General features: G+C 33.6%; 2 protein-coding genes across 2 annotated transcripts; both read right to left on the bottom strand.

The window, feature by feature from the left end:
- Positions 1-11,967: 11,967 nt before the first annotated feature.
- On the bottom strand, positions 11,968-14,936 carry LOC132181058 (GDSL esterase/lipase At2g04570). Its single transcript, XM_059594102.2, has 3 exons — positions 14,508-14,936; positions 13,431-13,923; positions 11,968-12,408 (listed from the first exon to the last, which is right to left on the bottom strand). Exons 1-3 carry the CDS (start codon positions 14,874-14,876, stop codon positions 12,215-12,217), a joined length of 1,056 nt encoding a protein of 351 aa, XP_059450085.2. The 5' UTR covers positions 14,877-14,936; the 3' UTR covers positions 11,968-12,214.
- Positions 14,937-20,456: 5,520 nt separating this feature from the next.
- Positions 20,457-26,410, bottom strand: LOC132182596 (GDSL esterase/lipase At2g42990). Its single transcript, XM_059595885.2, has 3 exons — positions 25,956-26,410; positions 24,618-25,107; positions 20,457-20,782 (listed from the first exon to the last, which is right to left on the bottom strand). The coding sequence occupies exons 1-3, from the start codon at positions 26,340-26,342 to the stop codon at positions 20,589-20,591; spliced, it is 1,071 nt and encodes a 356-aa protein (XP_059451868.1). The 5' UTR covers positions 26,343-26,410; the 3' UTR covers positions 20,457-20,588.
- Between the last annotated feature and the right edge of the window lie 1,386 nt (positions 26,411-27,796).

The raw sequence follows: 27,796 nt of genomic DNA, 5'->3' as shown, positions 1-27,796 counted from the left end.
AACCATTTAAAAAATTATAAAATTATTTTATATTAATTAATTATTAATCCCACAACCCGCCCCTACAAAAAGAAGATTCTAGCTCCACCACTGTTTGTACTCAACTGTAAGGTTTACTTATTAAGTCATAAACTTACGTACGTAGTTGTTGCACTCTAGTAGGTTTGCATTGTTAGTCGTTAAATTGCTTGTTGGGATGAAGATGCCAAACAAGCATTTCACAGTTTCGGGTTTAATTGGTAATTTTCAAGTTCCGAGTTAATTGATAATTTTCAAGTTCCAAGTCAATAATTGATGATAATGCTTATACACCTCAAGAATATAGAAGTCTCAGATCATGTCTTTTCACCTTTCACGTTGTATTTACTTTGATTAGTGAATGTGTGATTCCTTAAGTCTGTTACTAGTTAATTGTATCGAAGGAATTGCCAATAATATTGCCAAGATAGATCAATTTACTTGATCCAATTTAAAGGGTGTTACACCCTCTGCCAGTGGGAGGAGGGAGCAATAAAGTGACCCAAACCCTCTTCTTTGTTGGTAGGTGGCCGGGTCACGACTCAACCACTTCCCCCTCCAGAGTGAGAGCATGGGGTCGCCCCACTCACCCCATGTCCACTAATGGCGTGCATGGGTGGGTTGCAACTCATCCCCTCTGGCCTCTACCAATGGACGAAATCAAGCAATGGGGTGACCGCCTCCCCTTCTATTGATAGTTTTGGCGACCCTCCCATCCTTAGGGGGAATGGATAAGTCTACCCACACCCATTAAATTGAGACTAAAATAAAATTTATTCATTGGGTGAGATTATGAGATTACCATATAGAGGGTCAAATGCATTTGACATACAATCATCCACTTAAGTTTATAATATGGGTCAAAAGGAAGTTGCAGACTTGCAATTAGTGGTTATAGTCTCTAACCGTAACCTTAACCGCCTTAGGTGGTTATTTAAACCTATAAGCGCCCCACTATATCTGCTTATTATTATTATTATTATTAAAAAAAAAAAAAAAAATCAAACAACAAACCAAACGAGAGGGGGCTTGTTAGGGTGACACATGTCAGCAAGCAAGTAGGTGTAGGTGTAGGTGCAATGGCTGAGCCAAGATTTTCTTATTGTAGGGACGGGATGTAAGATTAATATTTAATTAATATAAAATAATATTATATTATACTATAATTTACCAAAAACCAATATAAATTATTTCGCTATTTCAAAGTTTCAAACACTTTGAAAAAATATTTTCCAATTAATTACTTTTAATATTTAATTATCTATTAATGGTATGTAATTATGTTTGAGTTATTTTATTTAACATTTAGAAAACATATTCATGTTAATTGATATAAGTCCATTGTATTTTTCTTATTTATCCTCTTAAGAGTGGCCGTATAGCATTAGGCAGAGGAGAAATTTTTTTTTTATTTTATTTTTAATTTTTAAGAGTGGGCAGAGTTTAACCAATTAAAGTGGCTGAAATTAACCCAAAAAAAAAGAGAGGCTAAAATGCCAAAAATTTATTGTCCACGTGGTAGGCTGAAAAAAAGAAGGAAAGTGGGTCTCTCATGTTCCAGAGAGTCACAGAGAGAAAAAAAATCTGAGACTTTTGAAAGAGAAAGAAAGTTCCAGCAGAAAGGAGAAATAAATTGTTTGAGAAAAATGGAGAAAAAGAGGGGAAGCCTGAGGACTGGATGAGAGAGATGGAAGAGAGAAGCTGAGCAAGAGAAGAAGAATAAGAAGAAAAAAAGGAGGAAGAAGTAGAGGCAAGAAAAAAGGAGGGAGATCAGTAGGGGCAAGAGAAGAAGAAGAAAACGAAAGGAAGAGGAAGGGTAGGCATAAGAAAACTTAAAACACTTCTGCTCAGAAATTTTTATCACCCCTGCCTATATTCACCGCTGTTTACAACATAGAGAGTAAGAATGTGATGAAAATATGCTCAATTCTCAATTGTAACATATCACATTTTTAGTGTGTAATATTTTTCAAGTGTTTTAATGCTTAAAAACAACAACAAAAATGCGTACTGAAGTGACAAAAAAAAAAAGAAAAAGTGAGAGACATTCAAATTATTGGCTATCCAACTCTTTCCTCAATCCCTTCTGGCCTGTAATCTGTTCAAGAAGTTGCCGACGCCAATCCCATGCATTTGTGAAGAATGTAAGAAATTCTATATATATTAAATGCTAATTAACAATAAAACCAGTAGCGGAAATAGTTTAATATATGTACCTCCGGCCATTGCTTTGCTCAAGCAGTTTGAAGAACAGCCCCACAGCAACCAAACTAAGAACTAAACAATTGAGAGGTTCTTCTGACCTATGCCTACCAGTGAGTGCCAATTGATGGAATACACAGGCCTTATTTATAGGTAGGTCAGGGGACCCTCAATTTAGAGCTGTTACCTTAATTATTTCTCCCATCAAAGAATAAAAATCAAATCAATACAGCTAATTGATTCCACAAAATAAAATCTTTAATGAAATCAAATACTTGTTCCACAAGAATCAAATCAGTAATTTAATTCAAAATATTTGATTGGAATCAAATACTTGTTCCACAAGAATTAAATCAGTAATTTAATTCAGAATATTTGATTTACACAATAAGCTTTAATTGGAATAAATTATTGAACACCGTAATTTTATAATTACAATAATATATGTGACATAAAGGGACATATTTTAAATGGAATTTCTTACATTCTCCCACTTGGCCCTTATGACACATAAATTCTTTATGGTGTTCAATTCTATGATATGGCCAATACTTTATTTATTCCAACCATTCATGGAATCCTCCCACTCATTCAAAGAATACTACACACGAATCATGGCGGTAAAGCTTTTATATGATAAGCCGTCCCTTCCATGTATCACAATGTCTAATACCTCCCTAAATGAGTACTTTATGGATAATGTACTTTATGAACGAACTTCTTATAAGTCATTCGGGTCCAAACTTAATTTTATCCCCATGGATAAAGTAATAAATGTGCACAAAAATTTATTCAAATAACATGATGTCTATAGACTGAATAGAAAGAACTAAGTACAAAATGAATCAATGAGCCCCATATGCTCCACATGACCTCTAAACTACTTTACCGGTAAACCTTTAGTCATGGGATCCGCAATCATCAGTTCAGTACTAATATGCTCAATGAATACTTCATTCCTTTTAATGTTCTCTCTCACACGAAGGTACTTGATGTCGATATGCTTACTTCTGCTTCCACTTTTATTATTCTTAGAGAAGAAAATGGCAGCACGATTATCGCAGAAGATCTTGATTGGTCTCGCTATAGAATCGACAACCTTGAGACCACTAACAAAATTTCTTAACCATAATGCCTATGTAGTGGCTTCATAGCATGCAATAAATTCTGCTTCCATTGTAGATGTAGCAATTATAGTCTGCTTGCTGCTTCTCCAAGATATAGCCCCTCCAGCAAGAAGAAAGATATATCCTGAAGTAGACTTCCTGCTATCCACACATCCAACAAAATCTGAATCTGAATATCCAACCACCTCCAAATGGTCAGTGTGTCTGTATGTCAGACTGTAGTCCTTGGTTCCTTGCAAATACCGCATCACTTTCTTTGCAGCTTTCCAATGTTCCAATCCTGGGTTGCTTTGATATCGACCCAGCATTCCAACTGCCATTGCAATGTCAGGTCTAGTACAGACCTGTGCATATAATAGGCTGCCAACTGCAGATGCATATGAGATACTTTTCATCTGTTCTTGTTCCAATGCATTCTGGGGACACTGATTATTACTGAATTTATCCCCTTTAATGATAGGTGCTATAGAAGTTGAACAGTTCTTCATTCTGAATCTCTCTAAAACCTTTTCAATGTAAGCCTTCTGAGACAATCTCAATATTCTTTGATTTCTGTCTCTGTGAATCTTTATGCCAATGACATATGAGGCTTCACCCAAATCTTTCATTTCAAAGTTTTGAGAGAGGAACTGTTTGCTTTCTTGTAGCAAACCTAAATCATTAGTTGCAAGCAAAATATCATCTACATATAGGACTAAGAAAATAACTTTGCTCCCACTGACCTTAAGGTATATGCACTGATCAACAAAGTTCTCAACAAAACCATATGAGGTAATAACTTTGTGAAATTTGATATACCATTGGTGGGAGGCTTGTTTTAGCCCATAAATAGATTTCTTTAATTTGCAAGCCTTCTGACTGTTATCATCAAATCCTTCAGGTTGTTTCATGTATACCTCTTCTTCAAGATCTCCATTTAAAAAAGCTGTTTTCACATCCATTTGATGTAGCTCTAGATCAAAGTGAGCTACTAATGCCATGATTATTCTAAATGAATCCTTCTTTGATACTGGAGAGAAGGTTTCATGATAATCAATGCCTTCCTTCTGAGTAAATCCCTTGGCCACAAGTCTAGTTTTATACTGTTCAACTTTACCAGAAGCATCTGTTTTGGTTTTGTAAACCCATTTGCAGCCTACGGCTACAGCTCCCTCTGGTAAGTCAACGAGATCCCAGACTTGATTTTTAGCCATGGATTCCATCTCTTCCTTCATGGCATTGAACCAAAATGTGGAGTTATCTCCACTCATGGCTTGTGAAAATGATTTTGGATCATCTTTAGGCCCAATGTCAAAATCAGACTCTTGGAGGTATACAACATAATCACTAGGGATTGCTGGTCTACATATTCTAGAGGATCTTCTTAATCCTACTTCCTCCCCATTTGGAGGAGGTTGAGTAGGCTCATTCAGAACCTGTTTCTCAGGAGTTGGCTGATCTAAAATTGATTGTGGTTCAAGGAAATCATTTTGATTTTCCTTAAGCACAATCAAACGTCCTTCATGTGAAGGAGTTTCAGTAAACTCTCGTGCTTCCTCTAATTCAACCTTTTGAGGATGAGCACTCCCACAAGGTTCAATATCCTCTATAAATTTTACATTTATAGACTCAACAATTCTAAGACTATGCGAAGGACAGTAAAACCTAAATCCCTTGGAGTTAACTGCATAGCCCATAAAAAATCCGCTGGTTGTCCTTGGGTCTAATTTCTTTAGACTTGGATTGTAAATCCTTACTTCAGCAGGACAACCCCATATGTGTAAATGATTTAAACTTGGTTTCCACCCATTCCATAATTCAAAAGGTGTCTTGGGGACAGCCTTGGATGGAACCATGTTTAAAACATACACAGCAGTTTTTAAGGCTTCACTCCATAAAAATAAAGGGAGATGGGAATTACTCAGCATGCTCCTAACCATGTCCATAAGTGTACGATTCCTTCTTTCTGCTACACCATTTTGTTGTGGTGTGCCAGGCATCGTGTATTGAGCCACAATACCTTCCTCTTCAAGGAATTTCGCAAATGAACCTATCATTTGTCCCTTTTTTGTGTACCTACCATAGTACTCTCCGCCTCTATCAGATCTTACGATCTTGATTTTCTTTTCCTTTTGTTTCTCTACTTCTACCTTATAGGTCCGGAAAGCATTTAATGCTTCAGCCTTATCATTTAGAAGATAGAGATACATAAACCTTGTATGGTCATCAATAAAAGATATGAAATATCTTTGACCATTTAGGCAGGAAGTAGGAAAAGGTCCACAGATATCAGTGTGTATGATCTCAAGAATCTCATAACTCCTTTTGGCACCTTTAGTGGTCTTGGTGGTTTGCTTTCCCTTTATGCAATCTACACAAGTACCAAGGTTTGTAAAGTCGAGAGTTTTTAAAACTCCATCATTCACTAACCTTTTAATTCTCTCTATGGAGATATGTCCTAATCTCCTGTGCCATAACAAAGCGGAGTTTTGATCCATTAGACTCCTCTTTATGCCAACATCAGTATGCAATGATAAATAAGTGTTTTCAAAATTGGGATCTAGATCAATTTTGAATAAACCATCAACTTTTATTCCACCACCAATCAATTGTTCACCTTTAAAAATACTGAAAGTTAAATTGATAAACCAAAATCCAAAACCAACAACATCCAATTTGGAAACAGAAATTAAATTTCTAGAAAATTCTGGAATAAAAAATACATTTTCAAGGTCTAAAACATATCCAGTTTTCAAAATTATTCTAAAGGTCTCAACAGCTTCTACTTGTGAAAATAGTTTATTTCCTAAATAAACACGTTGTTCATTACTTGCTGGCTTCCTTGTTGTGAGAAAACCCTGCATTGAGTTGATAATATGGATTGTAGAACCCGAATCAATCCACCATGTATTATTTGGAGCCTCAACAAAAAAAGATTCATGACACACTAGAGATATAAGATTACCTTTTCTTTCGAGCCACTTTATATATTTTTGGCAATCTTTCTTCATATGCCCTTCTTTCTTGCAAAAGTAACAAGTATCATTCTTGCCAATTTTCTTGATTGGCAACTTGTTCTCCCTTTTGAAGTTTTGGGCATGCTTGCCTCTCTTGGTCTTTCCCTTAGCATGAATAGCCATGTGAACACCTTCTGGCTTCTCATGCTTTAACCTCTCTTCCTCTTGAACACACATGGTCAGAAGTTCATTTACTGACCATTTATCTTTATGTGTGTTATAGGATATTTTAAAAGGAACATACTCAGAGGGAAGAGAGTTCAAAATGAAATGCACCAAGAATGACTCAGATATGTCAATCTCTAGGGACTTGAGTTGAGCTGCCATGTCCCTCATTTCCATAATGTGCTCACGCACACCTCTGGAATTATCAAAGGACATGCTTGATAGTTTCTTCATTAGGGTGCTGGCTAAGGCCTTGTCGGAACTCACAAATTGTTCCTCAACTGCCTTAATGAATGCCTTAGCCTTAGTGCATTCAGGGATGGAACCCCTAATGCCCTTAGAGACATGAGATTTCATGAACATTAGACTTAAGCGATTTGATCGCTCCCACTGTTCATGTTTAACAATCTCTTGTGGCGTACTTTCCTTCGTGAGGGCGGGTGGTTCGTCCACACGAAGCGCCAAGTCAAGCTCCAAACACCCTAATGTGAAAAATAAATTTTCTTTCCAGTCAGAAAAATTGTTACCATTAAGCATTGGAACATGAAAAGTTCCATCCATTAAAGCAGTAGGAATAGCTGCAATAACCAAGGAAAATATTTTAATGCTATGAAATAACTTTATTTAAATTAACCAATGTTAACTTAATAGTAAATTTCAACCTACCTGTGGGCAAAGGTTGTATCATGCATGAAATTTACTCTTTATTAATAAGACTAATAAATTTAGCATTAATAAATAAAATTTTCCGTACTTGTGGGCCTAAGAGAAATTTTATTTTTAATGTTAAATTTACTATCTTATTCTAATTAATTCATAAAAATAAAAACGTCCCTGTGGGGATTGGCAAATTAAATTTATGAATTAATTACAACATGATGTTAATTTTCCGTATGAAGTTCACATATATGATCTTGATGCAATTATCATCATAAAATCGGGATGCTGTGGCTCTCCCAAAAATTATTATGATAATCACGACTTCATTAACATCATTAACTATATAGATGTCAAAAAAAATAAAGTTCCCAAGAATAAAAGACAAAACCATCATGTTAGTGGGTAAACAGTATTTTTTCAAAGTACAACCGGATAGTGTCCCAGGTAAGCGGGGGGGCGCACAATGGCACACTTAAGTCCCATGACTTGCCTTGCCAGAGCTTTCCGATTGCAATTTTGGATAGTACCATAAACATTCACCAATACATGAGATTTAGTTAATTATTCTCAGGTCCAGGCATCAAACACTTTATATTTAAACAATTAAAAGAATAAATATATCCTCAAATTCATGCATTAAAGAAACAATAATTTAATACTGAACAATTTAAATCATAAGATGAATAAAAGTGTAATATTAAAGCATCAAAAACTGAATAGCCTAATGGTCTTGAAGTGACAATAGGCACTTTATCCCTTATGAACCCAAGTTCTAAACCCACAAGAGCCCAAATCACCTTCCCTCTTCTTTTTTTTTTTAATAAACTGAATGGGTTATCGGGTTGGGCTTCTTTATTGGGTCAGGTTTTTTTTTTTTTTTTTTTTTTTTTTAAATTTTTTTTTTTATAACTGAATTGGGCTTGGGTTAAAATGAACCCATACCCAGTGGCTCCAAAATACTTGACCCGGTTCCTTATGGGTTAGAAACCCTACCCGGCATCCTTAAGTCCTAAACCCGGAATTCCCTAAACCCTAGCCGTCGCCACTGTTGTTCCTTCACAGGTGGCCGTGATGGGCGGCCGCTTGCTTCATGCGGCAGCCGTGCAAGGCCACCGCACAACAGCCCCATACGACGCAGATTGGCAGGAAATGTAGCGCCGTTCAACCCACATCTCCTGGATCTTTTCCCTTCACCCACAAGGCCAAAAATCACCGTTCATTCCAGTGTATAGGCAGCCCGTATAGGGCTGCCGTTTGCCAGTCAGAACAAGCTACCTTTATGTGGCGAAATGCCGCTGGCAGTGGCAGTGGTTGCCGCTCAACTTCATGCGGCCAACGCCTTTGCCACCTTAGGGGAAAGAAAACCGGTGCTTACCGGTGGCTTTAGGGCCAGTGGGTGGGCCTAGAACCGAATCTTACTGTGATTTAGGTCTAAGAGTTCTCGTACAGGGACAAGGGCAATATGGTCAAGGCTCTCTCCGGCAACATCCAAAAATTGTTAGTTTTTTAAGTCCAAACAGAACAGTATATCCAAAAGGACCAAAAAACAAATATTCATATACAAAGCATTCTAGATACTCGTATAAAAGAGAAAAAACAAATTCTCATGCCTTATTGCAATAGTGTGTGAACAAATAATATATAAAAACTGAACGTTCACAATAACTATTGGAAAAAACAATTAACTTAATGCTGAACAAATATGGCCTAGAGAAGGCTATGATACCACATGTAAGAAATTCTATATATATTAAATGCTAATTAACAATAAAACTAGCAGTGGAAATAGTTTAATATATGTACCTCCGGCCATTGCTTTGCTCAAGCAGTTTGAAGAACAGCCCCACAGCAACCAAACTAAGAACTAAACAATTGAGAGGTTCTTCTGACCTATGCCTACCAGTGAGTGCCAATTGATGGAATACACATGCCTTATTTATAGGTAGGTCAGGGGACCCTCAATTTAGAGCTGTTACCTTAATTATTTCTCCCATCAAGGAATAAAAATCAAATCAATACAGCTAATTGATTCCACAAAATAAAATCTTTAATGAAATCAAATACTTGTTCCACAAGAATTAAATCAGTGATTTAATTCTGAATATTTGATTGAAATCAAATACTTGTTCCACAAGAATTAAATCAGTAATTTAATTCAGAATATTTGATTTACACAATAAGCTTTAATTGAAATAAATTATTGAACACCGTAATTTTATAATTACAATAATATATGTGACATAAAGGGACATATTTTAAATGGAATTTCTTACAAAGAATGCCAACCCAATTGCGTTGAACACATGGGCGATGCCCAAGAGATCAACATATATATATATATATATATATATATATATATATATATATATATATATATTGAGACAATAGGCAAAATATGCTGATGGGGACAATTTCCTTAGGATCTACGATATGGTTCAATTTACTAGATCTTATAACACATGCATCCGCCGGACTTCCGATCCACAGCATAAGCAACTCTGATGGCTATGGCTTGGATGACAAATCCAACGCCATGCCGTTGAAGCATAGGCAGTGTGATTCCCTTGGACTTTCTGGTTTTACGATGCATGAGGGGCACGAAGTAAGGGTCATACATGAATAATGCTAGAAGTTACTCTAACATGATGTGACTTCTAAAATCATCATTAGGCTTGTGATGATCATTATTGAATTTTGATCAAATGATGGTTTTAAAAGTCACCTCATTTATGGAGTGACATAAAAGGAATACAAGAGTGACTACTACAATTATTCGCCATACATAAGCACATTGAGGAGCTTGGATATATTATTTCCTTAAGATCTACAATGGCGCGGGATGGTGGGAGATAGAAAGAGAGAAATGTCAAAAAAATTTATGTTTTTTTTTTTGTTAAAAAAAAAAAAAAAAACCTTTTAGTGAGCTAACCGTGATCAGCATCACACTCTTCACCGATCAAAAGTACGATTTTAAACCAAATAGCAGAAAAATATATAGTTTGAGAATATATTTTTTAAAAATTGTAATTTGAAAATTTATAAAAATACATGCACTTTCAAATCACACACCCCTACAATGTGATGCATGCAATTTTGTTTTTTTTTTTAAAAAAGTGCATGATTTTAAAGACCTAACTGCATTTTACCAAATGCAAGTTTTTAAACCGCTCTTTTTAATGGTGTGTTTTGAAATCGCAAAACCAAACATATCCTAAGTAAAAAAATTGGCTTATTAATTTCTCTTAATTATTTTATGATTATGAATTAGGGTGCGTTTGGGAGTGCGTTTTTAAAAAAATAATCTGCAATTTTAAACCAAATCGCAACTTTAGGGTGTTTGGGATTGCGATTTTAAAAACTCAAATTTTAAAATCGCAAAAAAATCTGCGATTTCCATAAGCTGATTAGAGGGTGCTTATTTGAAAAAATGCCAATTTAAAACAAAATCACGATTTCTATTAAAAAGATATTTGGCGCAATAGTTATCTTTTTTAGAACGGGAATGAAAAAAATACCAAGAATACCCACCTAAAATATATTAAAACTCTTCTTTTTTCTTCATCATCTCTGTCTTGTTCATCCTTATTGGTAATTTGGTCATGAAACCACAATTATATGCTAATGTTATCCAAACACCCAATTGATAAAAAAAATACTTTTTAGTATGTTTTACCAAACGCCTGTACGATTTTAAAAACGCAATTTTTAAAATCGCACTTATTGAAATCGCACTCCCAAACGGGCCCTTAATTATATATTAGTTTGTGTATCACTTTGTATTAAAATTGGTAAAACCCCAACCATTTTTGATAATAAATTCAATATTTGCGGCTTATTTGGAAATGATGAGATTGTATATGCATTTTAGCGTCAATTAAGAAATCATACAAATGAAATTAAGAAAAAAGATTCTACTTTTTACGTCAGAATTTTAGAACAAAACCTTTTTATGGATTTTACCCTTCCTTTATTTTTCCTTCATTTTTGGGATCGGAATTCTCCTGATATTCCTGCCTGAATTCCGTTTCCTGTTCTTTTAATTTTTCATTTATTTTTGGGGTTAGAATTGGATTGAGATTATCTAATATTTTATAAAATATGAGATTCTCATATTCTAAAATTTAAGCCCTTCATTTTATGTAACGGTCTAAACAAATACACAAGTTTGTGTGTTATCGAGACAATTAATTTTAATTTTTAATATGTCAAATCCACTTGCCTTGGTAATACAAACTTATGCATTAATTTGTTTAAACCGATAGATAAAATGGATGATTTTGAGAATCTCATATTTTAGAAAATATGAGGGGATCCAAATCCGAATTGAATTAGGCCGGCAACTTTTAATACAATCAGATAAGAATTTAACATGAAATTAAATGATTAGGGTTGAGGAGTTGACCCATTTAATTAAATTAGTCAAGTTATGATTGACTATATTGTCATATACCAATGTTTTGACACGATTCGAACCCGACATGCGACATAATGACTGACAATTTTTTACTTAATCTGTGAATCCGACACGAATTCAATATAAAATTAAATTAGTAGGGTTGAGGAGTCAGACCTGTTTAATTAAATGGGTCGAGTTATGATTGACCTATATAATCGACCTATATAATCTTATATTTATGCATTGACACGACTTGAACTTGGCACACAAATACAAATTGTCAGCCCTAATTAGCATCCCTTAAAATTTTTATACAAATTCTATGATATTAGACATAAAATGAGAGAAAGTGATTCAGAGCTTAAGCATAATTGGAATTCCAAGAGATCTTAATGCTTTGAGAGAAAGTGTGCAAAGCGTGCAATTTCTGTAGCATATATAACATACATACATACATAAAAACAAATAGCAGATCGAGATCGATGAGGTTCTGAAGCAGAAGGAAGCAAGTTATAGTTACAAGCCATTTATCGTTTGATATATAGACGATATGCTATAATACTACATATCGCTAGTGTTTAAAGCATATATAAATGAACAATATATATGGCAATGTCGGTGGGGTATGCATATATATAAAAAAACGTAAATCAAAGGAACTGAGCCAAAGCAGTCTTGACTAGATAACTGGAGATGATGCTACTGGTTTTCTGTGTTGGATGGAAGGCATCCCAAAACACATATTCGTCCGCATTTGTGCATGTCATTAAATTATTTCTATTGCATGCATAACCCATCTCGAATATCCCCGTTGCACAACACGCCACTGACGTTACCTGAATTCCTGTCATTTCCAAAAATTCATATTAAATTTTACAGATTTAATGATTTATACGTTATCACGTAATAATGATTATGTTTTCATGTCATTAAAATTTTTAAATGACATTAATGCACCATGTATACCATTAAATATAATAAAATAAAACTTGGACCAAACAGAAAATGGTTCCTCTATTTTAAGACGGAGATCAATCAAAACTCAAGTCTATAAGTTTTGACTTGACTATGTTATCTTAACCGTTAACACATGGAAGATTTTTCTAGATTTGAAATTTAATATTTTTATGCTCATATATATAATCAACAAGGAATATTATTTAGTGACTTCAAAAAAAATAACAAAGAGCCAAAGAATTGAAAAGTTTCTATATACAGACTTGCTATTTAGTATTATCTTATCCTCTCTTTTTTAACATAGCCATTAAATTCACGGATCTTATAGTTGATTTATAAAAGGAAAAGATGAGAGAATATAAATTGATATTTCTCTTCAATATATTGGCTTGTTTATTAAATACATTTTTTTATTATTCCTTTGTTTTATGTTTTCGATCAAAACAAACAAAACAACCAAAAACATAAAATGACAAAGCTTCTTTCAAACTGGTCGGAGGAATTTCTTAGTGACATGTGTCCCTTGAACATGTGAGATGTATATATTTTTTTAATAACAGAATAAATTTTGTTAAAAATTCATATTAAAAAAATAGACACATGTTATTTTTATAGACTTTGTTGAAATAAAAAGAAATTATTTCAACCCAGTTTGAAGAAAAACAATATCTAACATAAAATACTCACAAAATATTCAAAATTATTTTTATTTTTATGTCCAAATGTGTGTTTGGTAATGAGAAAACAGAAGTTAATAAATTCTCCTGCAGAAAGCAAAGTTTGCCGCCCAACTAAAGAGGCTAACTAAATGCGCAACTGTTTTTCATGTGGTGGTTGGGAGAAAGTTACTATGTACTGCTGCCGGTGCAGCAGAGACAGAGACAGAGACAGAGATGGTGATGAACTTACCATACAACGAAGGCTTTCTTATTATGTGCAAGAATATGTCGTAGGGGTTTGAAAAAACCAGCTTGATTCCGGGAAGCTCCTTCCTCATGTCAACTGTCAATTTGTTCAACTTGACGTTGAACTCCGAAGCAACGCTGTTGTACCTCTCCGAGCACTCGCCGCCACCCATCATATTTTCGGCTCTCTCCAGTGGCAGGCACCCCATTGGAGGCAACCCTCCCAGTGATATTTTCCGAGCTCCTAGACCGTATAGTTCCTTGATGAAATTTCCGGCGATTCCGATCAGAAAATCTTCGTACTGGGGGACGGTGAATTGGGATTGCCGGCGGCTGTTGAAGGCGTAGTAGTTCTCCAGGAAGTCATTGGTTCCTAAGCCCATTATGTGTAAAGATTCGCTTATTATTTCGTTTGCTTTGGCTTCTCCAAGATAGCCTCTCAGCCTCGTCTGATACTCCTTATAGTACTCTAATTCCTTCGAAAGTGCTATCACAGACTGCAAGGCAAAACTTTATAATTAAGCTGATTTAATAGGTACAAGAAAAAAAAAAAAAAAAAAAAAAAAAAAAAAAAAAGAGAAAGAAAGAAAGATAAAAACCGCCCAGAGGGTTGGCTAGAGCCTAGAGGGTACATAAGTCACTCGGCTCTGATTCCTCATAAAGCATCATGTTTGAAGTTTGACGCTCTTGAGTGTAAGCAGTTCCTTTGAGCCGTAGGAAAAAGCTCGAGTACGCTTTGCACGGTATCCTAAGTAGGAACCGGAATTTTGTGTGTGAGGTATGAATCTACGTAAGTAAATAAACCCTCAGAACTTTTTATAAATTTAAGATTTTTAAATTTATAAATTTCAGTCGTTTATTTCATTTAAGCGTTTAAAATAAGTCATATTTCAGTATTTAATGAAAAAATTATCTTAAAAAAAATTTAACAAGCCATGTTCAATCCTAGCTAGATGCATATAGTCCCTTCATGCATTTATGTAAAATAAAAACAAAAACAAAAAATTAATTTTCATTTCATACTAAATCATGAGTAATAAATGTATACAAATTGAAATTTGCTTAAATTAATGGGACTTACAAGAACATTAGAAGTCTCTTTGTCATAGCCACTACCAGCAGAAGCAAAAGTAACTCCAGTTGCAAAGTCTGAAATGTTATATGCAGGATCCAAGTAGGCTGGAACTATTGGCTTGAGACCAAAGGCCTCAGAGATAAAGTCCGTCGGAATCTTCCCATTGGAGAACCTTCCAGTCGGCTTGCCGCCGGGAAAGTCACGACCATAAGGCTCGAAATTGCTCCTGGCAATGGTTGGAATCTGGTTGTTGTTTCCAGCATCAACGGATGAGTCCCCAAAGACGATGAGAGCAGGAACTTTGGCACCAATTTTAGAACAAAGTACTAGGAATTGAGATAGGAGGAGCCATATGATCACATGCATGTACGCCATTATGCCAGCAAGTACTCCTCTGTCAGAAAGAGCCCTCAACTTTCTCTATTCACCACACTGGAGGGAGGGACGGGCTTGTGATAAATAAATATGGGTCAGAAAATTAATGTGACCTTGACTCTAACTTGAGGGTAGATAGGTCGGCGTTGGGAGATTTAATTGCTAGCTACTTGTTCATGCCTACAAACCATGAGGATATACGTACATATTGTGTATATATAGAGTTGGGTTAGCTAAATTAAAGCCGAAAAAGTTCGTCTCCAATTTATTTCTCTTTAGACAGAATATTCTTCCAACCTCCAACTTTGTCTCATCAGTGTTAAATGTTATCTTTTACATATTTTATTTAATATTATTAATATTTATTTATTGTCATTCTACTAATCCATGTAGGAGCTCAAACATTGATTTTTGAAAAACTCAAACATGTTGAATGACACTTCTTACTTATTAGAATAAGTTGAGGTAAATTTTTTATTCGAAGAAATTTGTGTACTTTCTATTTTATGGTCCAAATTACACTTTACGGCATCCGGCGGACACAAATGGTGCTATATATATCTTTTAAAATATTTAAAATGACATGACAACATAGACAACATATTGTTAGTTGTTGTGAAGTTTAATTTAGACCATAAACTCGATACTCTTCATTTTAAATAGGGTTAACTTCACAAAGGTCACATGAACTTCCAAGCGTTTTGGAAAGACCTTCCCAAAGTTTAAAAAACTCTTAATTTCATCCATTGAACTTCTAATTTGATGCAACCCCATTCCATTAGGGTTTTGTGTTAAATCCCAACGGATGCTATGAAAATATCAAAATACCTTTTTTATTTTATTTTATTTTTAAAAAAATTAATGTGAAATTATGAGTAAATTTGAAATTTTATAAAATTTTCAGGGCTATAAAAAGGTCATTTCATCCATTTTAACGTCTCTTTAACGCCAAAGCCTAACACAGAGGGGGTATGTTGCATCAAATTAGAAGTTTGAGAGGTGAAATTGAAAGTTTTTGAACTTTGAGTTTTCTCAAATTGCATGGAAGTCTAGGAGGCCTTTGTGAAATTTCTCTTTTTAAATAAAATGAAGAAAATCATGTTCGTTGTCATGAGCCATGTTAATTTGTATAAGTTTTTTGTATCAATACATTGCACAATCAGCTTCACCACGTCATACGCATACTATGGTATTGGATCGTCACTTCAATAACATGTCACTAAAAAGCAACGTCAATGACATGTTATTAAAAAAAGCTACAGCATTAAAAACGTTATGTCATATTAAAATAATAATAATAATAAAAAAATAAAATAAAGACAAAGTTTTCCTTCAAACTAGGTTGGAGAAATTTCCTTCAACCTAGTGTATAAAAATAACATGTGTCAATTTTTTTAATAATATATGAGATGCACATAATTCTTTAATAAAATTTATTCCAACTTTGTTCATACTATTAAAAAAATATGCGCATCTCACATGTTTATAGACACATGTCACTTTTATACACTAGGTTGAAAGAAATTCTTCCAACCCAATTTAAAAAAAATACTTTGCCCATAAAATAAAAGGTTAAGAAGAAGCTGTAGCAAGAGAGATCGGGTGGCTACACTTGAGAGGGGAGGTCGCGCAGCCACCCTTCTAGGGAAGCCCACCCCCTCTTACAGTAGAAGGTGGCCTCACAACTCACAAGTTACAACCACCCGCCTTAATTTCATAGCATAGGTTTGACTGCATATTTTTAATGACATGACATTTATGGTGTTATTGACAAAGTAATCCATCGTGATATACATGCGTGAATTAAGACGATTATATATATATATATATATAATGTATTATACAATTGTGTCACAAAACTATTAGATATGATATAATATTATGTCAAAAACTAGTATTAGAATGTTTTCAAAGACATTATGCATGATGAAGGTACTGATCATATATATATATATATATATATACGCAATATTCACGATTCTATATATAGATTTGAGCTTTTCATGTCGCATCAAAATATGAAAGGAACATTAACTTTAGTTTTCCTTTACGTGATACGAGTATATATATCACATAATGAATACTCACGTACAGCCTTAAATGAAAAGATCTTAACAGTAACTATTCGTTTGACTTCAACCTCTTTCATGTTGAATTTCAGAGAGCCAAATGTCGTTGGAGAGAGAGAGTGAATGCTAAAAAGATCATATATAGTAATTATTTGTTTGACTTCAACTTCTTTCATGTTGAATTTGAGAGAGACAGAGAGAGAGACAAGTACTATTAATGTTCCCATCGTTTGGTTGCAACCGCCCAAGAAATTAAGGCATTGAAAGCCCAACCTGCTCTCCAACAGAAATGGAGGTGCTAGGGTTTTTCACTATTAAATCCTTCATTATATATATCCTAATTAATTAACAAATTTATTATAATGTTCCCTACTTGTAATGCTATAAGTTTTCTTTAAGTCATTCTAAATGTGATGTGGCTTTTAAAATCACCATTGAATTTGAGATGTGATTTATTGACTTTTGATCTATTGGTAATTTTAAAAATTACATCACATTTGGGATGACTCTAGAAAGACTCTAAGGCCTCGTTTGGTTCGCGGAATATCTAGTCCATTGGAAAAGGATTAGCTACTACTGAGAATAGAAGAGTGTGGAATAGATTAGCTATTTGTATTCCTTTGTTTGGTTGTAACGCTGGAATATACTAGCTAATTATATTCCTACGTTTGGTACAATGCAATATGTTGGTGAATAGAATCATATTGTGATCAAATTTCTTAAAATACCCTTATAATACAAATACGATTTATATTATTAAGGACTTTCATTCTTTTTTTTTTTTAAAAAAAAAAACATAAACAACTTTACTATAATTTCTTTTTCTTTTTTGTTTTTAATTATGTCAGGTATGTGGCCTTTTTTTTTTTTTTTTTTTTCAATTACGCTACAAAATTATTTATATAAAAAAAATATAGTTGGAGAAAATAGAATCAAATTCAATCTTGAAATCAAAAAAATATAGTTGGAGAATGTACAAAGAATCAAAATAAAAAAAAATAAAACTGAGAAACGGTACAGAGAAGGGAGACGGCATAGAGAAAAAAAAAATTCATTTGCACTTGCAGAAAAACTGTACCAGAAGAATCAGAGAGAAAATAGAAAGAGAGATAAAAAAAGAGATAACGAAATATAGAGACGGAGAAAAGAGAAACGAAGATATATATATATATATATATATAGAGAGAGAGAGAGAGAGAGAGAGAGAGAGAGAGAGAAATATAGAAGAATCAGAGAGATAACGAAATTTTATTCCACAAGTGGGGTTATTTTTGGCAATTTACACAATTAATTTAATCCCACAGAAAAGGATTAGCTAAGCCACTCATTTTTTAGTGGCTTAGCTAACCCTGTGTGTATGAGATTAGTAGTCCAATGGGAATAGACTATTCCTAGGAATAGAGTATTACCAAACAAAGGATTAGCTATACCTAGTGTTAGCTAGTCCAATCCAAAGGTCTATTCCGCAAACTAAATTGGGCCTAAGAAGAATAATGCTTCCCTATGGTCTCTTTAGCTATGGACAAAAATCCACTTCTTCATTGCAATATTCCCTACAGTTAGATATTGTGGATACTTTCCAGATCTCATTTTAAATGCACGAAGAGGAATATCCTTGTCCAGTTGTCCCTTTGGCTTTACTATATATACCCACGAACATTTTGATTTTTGCATCAAGGCTATATAATTAATCAAAAAAGTGGTCTCGTGATCTTTGAAGTTATAAATAAACCCAACAAAACGTAAAATTTGATTTAAATATGTAAGAATAAAGTTTACATACCCTTTCAAATTATCACTAAATTGACAATATATATCCTCCAAAACTTTCAATTGCAACAATATTTTCCTCAATGACGAAAACACCCTTAATAAAATAAAAATAAAACTTTTTTTTTTTAAATAAAATAAAATAAAAAACCAATGTGTAAATTTTAAAAAAGTTCGGTTCTTTTTCTTTAATGATTTAAAAAAAAAAAAAAATTGGTGTATTTTTGTCTTATTGAAAAAAGTTTATAATCATTTTTGTCATTTTCCTGACCTTGGGGGATATTGTCAATTTTTGAGTAGTTTAGGAGTGACATTATCGCAATTAAAAATTTCGGGGGAAATATTGTTAATTTGGTGGTATTTTGAAGAGTGGGTATGTAACCTTTTCCCAATATATAATAAGTTGTATTTGACATGCTATATATGTAAATTGAACATTTTCTAAGCGAGCATTTTATGTACCAAATTAGCATGTTGATCCTTATGCTTATGGGGCCCTATGCCACTGTGTGGCAACCCTATCATTCAAGTCAATAATTAGAGTACTAATGCTACACTTACAATTATTTTATAATTCACTGTCATGTTAGGAAAAAAAAAAAAATTGCACCACTTTCCTTGGTTGACAGTCCAAGGGGAATCAGAAGTTTGAGTGAGAGGGGACAGAAATAAAATATAAAAAAAATTAAGGAGAAGAAAACTAATTTTTAAGGGTCTACCTCATAAAAATAATAAATAATAATTTTAGATGAATGTTTAAATTTTTAGGGGACTTAAGCCTCCAATCCTTGTGCTAAGTTTGCCCCTTAAATAAATTTGGTTCATGACAGAAAGAGGAAATAGAATTTTTTTTTTTTTTTTTTTTAAGTGTGAAAAATAAGCTTTTCCCTCTTGACTAGCCATTTTATTATTACTGATAGAAAAATAAAATAAACAAGAAGCCTTTAAGTTACATTCTCACAATTCTGAAAAAAGAATTGCAGTTTCTTTTTTCATATATGACTTTTCAATATTTTTTAACTTCTTTGTATAGTATAAAAGCCACATTCTTTAACTTTGAGAGGGTGAAATAGTAATTTGGAGGGACAAAAAAGTGAAATACGAGGGGTACGTAATAGTGGACTTAATAGTACTTTCGAAGGAGTTTAAAAAAATTTTAGGGGGACACTCGTCCCTCCAACCGTGTACGTAGGTCAACCCCTGGTTGACACCACTCCCAACCACTATGAGGGGGTGATTGGACCACCTAATTTGGTAGTTACAACTACTAGAAGGCACCAATAGAGGCCATGACCTCCCCCGAGTCATAGAGATGGTTGTGACCACCCTTGAGGTTTGGTTGCATGGTAGAGGCTAAGCTAGCTAAAAAAAAAAAAAAAAAAAAATATTAGAGCTATCTTGGCAGTGCCTCGTCAAACTGCAAAGTCATGTGATTATTATCTTCTCGTATTTTCACCTCTACTTTCAAATAACCATAAATAAATTTTTTTTTTTCTTATCGAGAAAATATGTAAAATACAATCAAGTTCCTGTTTAATTAGCTATATCATCTGTTAATACCATTAATAGACCAATTCATTGTCACTAGATTCCAATAGCTACATTAGAAGCGGAAATAAAAATAAAAGCGAGACATAGTTTAGTCTATAATCTACATTCACGGATAAAGTTCAATAGCTACATTATGTTCTTATTCACTTTAATGAATTTACAATATAATGAATATCCGATCCTTATTTATAGGGAGGTGGAGAGAGTACAAAAGATAATTTATTATAATCAATTACTCCAAAGAAGAAACTAATTAACATTTAATATCATGAAATCCAGAAGAAATGAATAGATTTATTTATTTTAGTTTTGATGGAATTAATCAACGAAAGCTTACTAGAAGACTATCTATATAGTGATCCACCACTATGCGATTTGTTTTCTCTGTAGGGTGGAAGGCATCCCAAAAGACATACTTATTCGCATCCGAGCATGTCAATGGATTGTGCTCACTGCAGAGGTAACTGATCTCGAATGTGCCCGTTGAACAACATGCCACTCCTACTTCCTCAAATCCTGCAAATCATTAAGGATATGTTTGTTATTTTTTATTTTTAGAAAAAATGTTTTTATGTGATATAAAGGTGAAAAATATTGTGATTGTTTTTTTTTTTTTAAGAAAAAAAAGGAATACAAAAGTGAGAATGAGATCGAATGGTGATCATTTAACAATGACAATATGCATAAATTATAATGACTCTATCCCGAGCGGACCTGGATTCCTATAACAATTTTTTATCCAAAAAAATGTGAGTGAATCTTTATGGGTCGAGCTCACTTGTCCCAACAGGTGGGTCGTGGCGGACTGTCCAAAATTTACTTGGGCAAACGAGTCTTATATTTATTGTCTAAATTATAGCAAAATTATTAGAAATCTCAATCCTAAGAAAATGAAGTTAATTTTCTTGCCAAAATTGCAAGAGCCCCAAACCTATCAAATCTTAGAGAGTAATGTACGTTATTCCTCCGAACTCTGAAGCCCATGTGACGGGGTTTCTCACGCACCAACTACATACCCTTTTGAAGATAGGGAGAAATGAATAGAATATTTGCTTAAAATCTTATATGCAAATGTAGTTTTTTTTGAAATCTTAAGTGACTCGATGATTCTGCAGCAACAACATAAATTATCTTCCCAACGAAAACTGGTTAGCTTTGAAGTCTCATTAAAGCCCTCACCAAACTTCTTTATGCCTATATCATGCAAGCGCAGGGAATTATAATTAACTTATATAGTGGCTTTTTCGTTAGGGTTTGGCCCCAGACAATCTACGTCAACCAACAGTGACCTCACCACAGATGTCGAGAAAATCAATTAAAGAATGAGTAATACTATTTAGTAGACTTTTATATGAGTATTGTATAATTATGATGATGTGGCAATGAAAATCAATATTTAGATCAAAATCAACAAGGACTCATAAAAATCAATGGTTGATAATCACTGTTACATCATTATAGTTGTATGGTAGTCATATATATATGAAAGTCTGCTAAATATTATTTCTTATTAAAGAACACGGCTTTTCTATTTAGTTCCAAGGTCTGTCAACCCCTTTTGGTAAGTCTAATTCAATCTATGAATCTGATGTCTATACCTAGGGGGGACATTGACATTTTGTTGGTAATTTAGAAGGTGACATTTGATATAATTGGTAGTTTAGGAAGGACATTGACAATGAGGTGGTAGTTTGAGGGGCCGGTATGTATACTTTTCCATATTCTCTTATAAAAAATAATTTTTTAAAACATATCCTTATAAATTAGTTTTTATTTTATTTTTTATTTTTTATTTTTATTTTTTTGGAATATATATATATACCTTTTAAACTAACAAACGTTTTTAAAATAATCCCATAAAGTCTCAAGTGTTAAAAATGCCATTTTTTAATTATATTCCTATAATTCCCTTATTCTCATAATAAATAAAATGTAAATATATAAAATTTAAAAATTAACTTTTTTTTAAAAAAAGAAAAAAAAGAAAAGGGGTGGCTTAGCATCCACTCCTTGGGAGTGGGCGGCCTGCAAGCCACCCTTAGCCCATGGGAGGGCCGCGGGCCACCCATAGGCGGCCAAGGGTGGCAAGTGGCCACCCCATGGGCTGGGGTGGCTGCACCCCCAGCCAAATCAGGGGATGGCTCACATGCCACCCCCCTTCCAAAGGGGTGGTTGTCCGTTAGCAACCACTTCTCCTCCCTTCTTTCTTCTTCTTTTTTTTTTTTTTTTAGAAAAAATAATTTGAACTTTTAAATATTTATATATTAATTCTTATTTTTTTTATTAAGAGTGACACATTATTGGTACTGTTATGGAAATTAACGGAATTTGTCAAGTGTTTTGATGAAATTTGACTGCATGAACTAAATTGTTATTTTTGCCTACTGTGAGGACTTTTAAATTATTTTTTATATTGCAGAGAACGATTTGTAATTTATGCCACCTATAGTGATTGAATTTTTATTTATACATTTTTTTTTTTTGTATTTATCCACCCCTTGTAATTTTTTTTCCTTTTTTTTTTTTTGTTTAAAAAATAGTTTAGTTTAGTTTTTTTTTTTTTTTTTTTTTTTTTTTTTTTAATTTTTTTATTTTAGTTTTTAAGAGGATAAGGGTATTTTAGTTTTTAAGTTTTTGACACACTTTAGTAGTTTGATGTATCACTTTTTCTTTTTGTTGGCCTTGGGGGGACATTGTCATTTTTTTGATAATTTGGGTGTGGACATTGTCACAATTGAAAGTTTGTAGGGAGCATTGTCAATTGACTTGTAGTTTGAAGGGGGTATATAGACTTTTCCAAACTACTAAAGTGTGCCAAAAAGGCCACATTTTTTATTATATTTCCATAATACCCTTATTCTCTTAAAAACTAAAACAAAAAATTATTAAAAAAGAAAAAGAAAAAAAGGAAAGAGGTGACTGCTGGTTGGGTTGCACCTACCTGATCCTTAATGAGAAAGGATCCCACTGGAATATTGGGCAGGCAATTCGTGAGCTAGCTAATCGGACATTTATAGGGGTGAAAATACGGATGCGGATGTGGTTATTAGACATATCCGCAACCGCAAAATGCGGATATGTTTTTTGGCATCCACATTCGCATTTGCATCATGTAATTAATATCCGCATTCACGCAGTTATTGTAGTTAATATATGAAGTTAGTATCCGCTATCCGCATATGAGATAATGAGCGTTTTGGACCTTGATGTTGTAATTTTTGCTTCTAGTAAATACAAAAATGTATTATCTATGGTTGAACACTATTATTCATATTAAACTTGCTAATTATTTTGCCTTAAAATTTCTATCTCATACATTATTTAGCTTCCTATATTATCTATTTATAGTTGGTGATCAATGGGAAAAAAAAATTTGAATAATAATAATAAAGGAAGAACATATAGGCAACTAACAAATCAAAAGAGTTTTACAGCAGTGAAATCTAGCATTACAAATCCAGCAAATACAAAAAGCATATATTACAAATCTGGCAAACATATATATATATATATATATATATATATATATATATATATATATATATATATATAAAAGGTTGTGGCGGTGAGGTGTGAGGTATGAGGTATGACTTTAAGATGATAGTAGAAAAAAAAAACAAACATAACCTAAAGGTCATAAACTTATCGAATCCAAAAACGACAATTATTTAGTAAATTTAATTAAATATATAATCTATATATTATAAATAATGAGAATGCGGACACGGTCCACTATCTGCATTTGCATACCCTAAAATTACTATATATCTGCATCTACATATACTGATAGTAAGTACTAGCGAATAAGTGCGGATAGCGGATGCGGACTGTTATTATCCGTCCGCATTTTCACCCCTATGACGGATAATTAGTGAATCCTATGAAGGCCTAGGCCTCTCTTAATTGGCTACCTAATCTGGCTTTAATTCCGCTGAGTCCCTACAAGGACTTCACCTCATGAATTGGAAGTTAAGGCAGCCAGCTAGCTGGGTCTAGAATATGGCACATGTATTTGTCTACAAAACCATATAAAAATGTTCTCAATGAATTCTAAACGTAAGGGAAAAAAAAGAAGAAAAAAAGACAAACTAATTAAATAAATTAAGCACCACGGTAATTCCCCCCGAAAAAACACTAAAAATTAATAGTTAAAGAAAAATAAAACAAACATTACTACGTACCAATGGCTCCCTATGTCTCTAGGCTCTAGCTCACCCCTAAACAGCAAAGATATATATATATGCTTTCTTTTCTTGGATATATAGTAAAGATATATGATTTTATATGATTCTAAAGGTAAATTACCAATCATGAAATAATTCAGTGATGGAAAAAGCTAGGATAAACTTACCATATAAAGAAGGTCTTGTAATCATTTGATCTATACTGTGATATGAATCTGCAAACACTATGGTGATCCCACGAAGCTCCTTATTCAACCTTCTCACCAAATTCGTCAACTTGCCATTAAATTCCAAAGCCACATTGTTGTATTTCTCATTGCAGTCATGATGTTGCAGTATATTTGTGAGTCTCTCCAGTGGCAAACACCCCAAAGGAGGAACTCCAGTGAGGGATATTTTCCGAGCTCCAAGGTTATAAAGGTCTCTAATGAAATTTCCAGAAAGGCCAACCAGAAAATCCTCATACTCTTGGATGGTGAATTGAGACCGCCGGGTTGGGAATATGTAGTAGTTTATTAGGAAGTCGTTTGTTCCTAAGCTCAGCAAATATAAGGCCTCACTCAAAATTTCATTAGCCTTTTCATTCCCAAGGTAAGCTCTCAATTTGTTTTGGTAATCCTTGTAGTATTCCAATTCCTTCCACATTGGTATCACATTCTGGAGAAAAAAGTTTTAAATGGATATTATATTAATTAGTTGCTCATGCATGTTAAATTAAGCATTTGGGAAAACTAATTGTGAGATCAAACCATAGAAAATCAACAGAAAAGAGAAATGTTAAACACATTCTTACTCGTGCATTCTTTGAAGTGCCTTTTAAAATCTTCATTAAATTTTGAATTTAACGACAATTTTAAATGACAAGTCTAGAAGTGTGAGTGGTACATTCCTCTAATGAAAAAACTTTATTTATATAAAGTAATGATTAAGTGATTAAATTTATTAAGTGATTAAGCTTTTAGGAGAAGTTACAATTTAACATGATATCAGAATCAAAGATCTTGAGATCAAACATTAACGCTGTCATTTGAGGTTTGAGAGGGGGCAAGTCACAAGTGCCCCCTCTCTGGCATAATAACTTCCTTTCCTTATATCTTACATAAGTTTTTAATATACTTTATTAATATGCTATTGATTGAAGGCTTTGTTTAAAAAAAATTACTTTAAATTATCCATTTATTTTGTACTTTCGTAAGTTTATGTAAGGTGTACTATTTCTGTGCCGTCAAATCCATTTATTATGTACTTACATAAGTTTATGTAAGGTGTACTCTATACAATGAAATCCTATCCATTAAAAATTTACCACATACCTCATGAGTCATCTTCTTTTTTTTTTTTTTTTTTTTTTTCCTATTTGTCAAAAATCTCCTCAATTTGCCAAAAAGAATTGTCATGCAGTCAAATTTCTCAAAGAAGTCCATCAAGAACTCAAATCTATTTATTTATTTATTAATTTTTTATAAAATAAGCATAAAAAATAAAAATAAAAATAAAAATCTTACAAACACATCAGAAGTTGCATTGTCATAGCCTGTTCCAGAAGAAGCAAAGCAAACTCCGGTGGCAAAATCTGGTATAGTGTAGGCAGGATCCAAGTAGGCGGGTATTGTCGGTTTGAGCCCAAAAGCCTCAGAAATGAAGTCTGGAGGAAGGCGGCCGTCGCAGAACCGTCCCGTGGGGTGGCCGCCGGGAAAATGACGTCCATAAGGCTTGAAATTGCTCTTGAGAAGAGTGGGAATGGCGTTGTTGTTTCCGGCATCCGAGTAAGAGTCTCCAAACGCTATGATGGCTGGAACTTTACTTGTGGTTAAAGGGACTAGTAGTAGAAACTGAGCTACCAAGAGCCATCGAATTTTGTATATCATGTTCCTGTATGCCATTCTCATCATTACCTTTTTTGTCTCAGGATACTCAGATTGGATGCATGCAATGGAGATCTCCTGACAAAGTAATATAAAGGTGGGAGAAGAAATTAATTTTCTTTATTGTTTGTGGGGGACTTTTTTGGTGGGAGTTTTAATTAATGGCTACTCACTTGGTTCAATAATGGGAGGTCCTTATTTTACAAGGGTAGAATGGTTATTTTACTTTTTTTTTTTTTTTTTTTTTTTTGGGACCATTCTACTCTTGTAAGGAGGACCCTCTCCTCTCAATTTCCTTTGAAATAGAGAGGATTTTTCTCCTCAATGATGAGACTCTCATTTCTCATACAATTTTTATAGAGAAATGTTATGTTACCGTGGTCCTCCTCGTCCTACGTTATGTCTTTTTTCTAAAAAACAAAAAATTTCTTACTCTCAATCCCTCGTCATTCTAGGTAACTAGTGGTTATTAAATTATCGCTTAACCGCTTGTCGGTTAACTAGTGGTTACTGTTACTCATTTACAGCGGGTTCTCTCTCATTTCTCCTCTCTCTCTCTCTCTTGGGAAATTTCAGATCTGATTCCTCTTCTCTTTCTCTAATTCTTCCTCTAGATCCATAGAAAATAAATATTAAACGAACATTAACTTTTGTTTTCCTTGCGTAACTTTGCACGAGTAATATTTAATTCACATAATGAATACTGACTCAACCTTAAAAGTAGACCATGTTAAAAAGATCTGAACAGTAACTATTTGTACGAATTTCAATAATAGTAATAAAAGGTCAAATAAATTTTAAAATTTTTATAAGAAAAAAATAAAAAAAATAATGTTTTATAATAATTTTTTTTAAATAATAATAAAAAGTAATTAATATAATATTTAATTTTTTTTTGAAGTAGACCTTTTAGAAAAATTTGAATTGATTGCCGAACTCAACCCATGTGTCCCATCGGCTCGTTGCAAGTTGCAACCGCCCAAAACAGTGAAAAGCTCTATCAAGGCATTGAAAGCCCAACAGAAATTGAGGTTCTTGACTTTGTGACTAATAACTACTTCGTTATGTCCTAATTAAACAAATTTATTGCAATGCTCGATCCCTACAGGCTACAGTCTCTTTAGCAATATATGGACAAGATCATCTTCTCTATTGCAATGTTCCTTACGTTAGATGCAATGAAAAAAAATTTGCACCGCCATCCTCCCGGTTGACGCCACCCTCAATCACCACGAGTAATTAGTTAAACCACTTAATTTGGTGGTTGTAACTGCCAGATATATGACACGCACGTTGAAGTGGCACAACCACCTCTTAAGGTTCAATTGCATGGAAGAGGCTAAGCAAATGTTTTTTTGAGCTAAAGTAGTAGTGCCATGTAATTAGTAATTTTTTTCTTTTTGGAAAGGTAACGTTGCATGCAATATCACCTCGCGCGCACTACCATATCATGGGAGTTGTAAAAGGGTTATAAAATAGTT

This window comes from Corylus avellana, chromosome 5 (genome assembly GCF_965113065.1).
Source record: "Corylus avellana chromosome 5, dhCorAvel1.hap1.2, whole genome shotgun sequence".
Lineage (NCBI taxonomy): Eukaryota > Viridiplantae > Streptophyta > Magnoliopsida > Fagales > Betulaceae > Corylus > Corylus avellana.
This window is presented reverse-complemented; position numbering and strand designations above follow the sequence as displayed.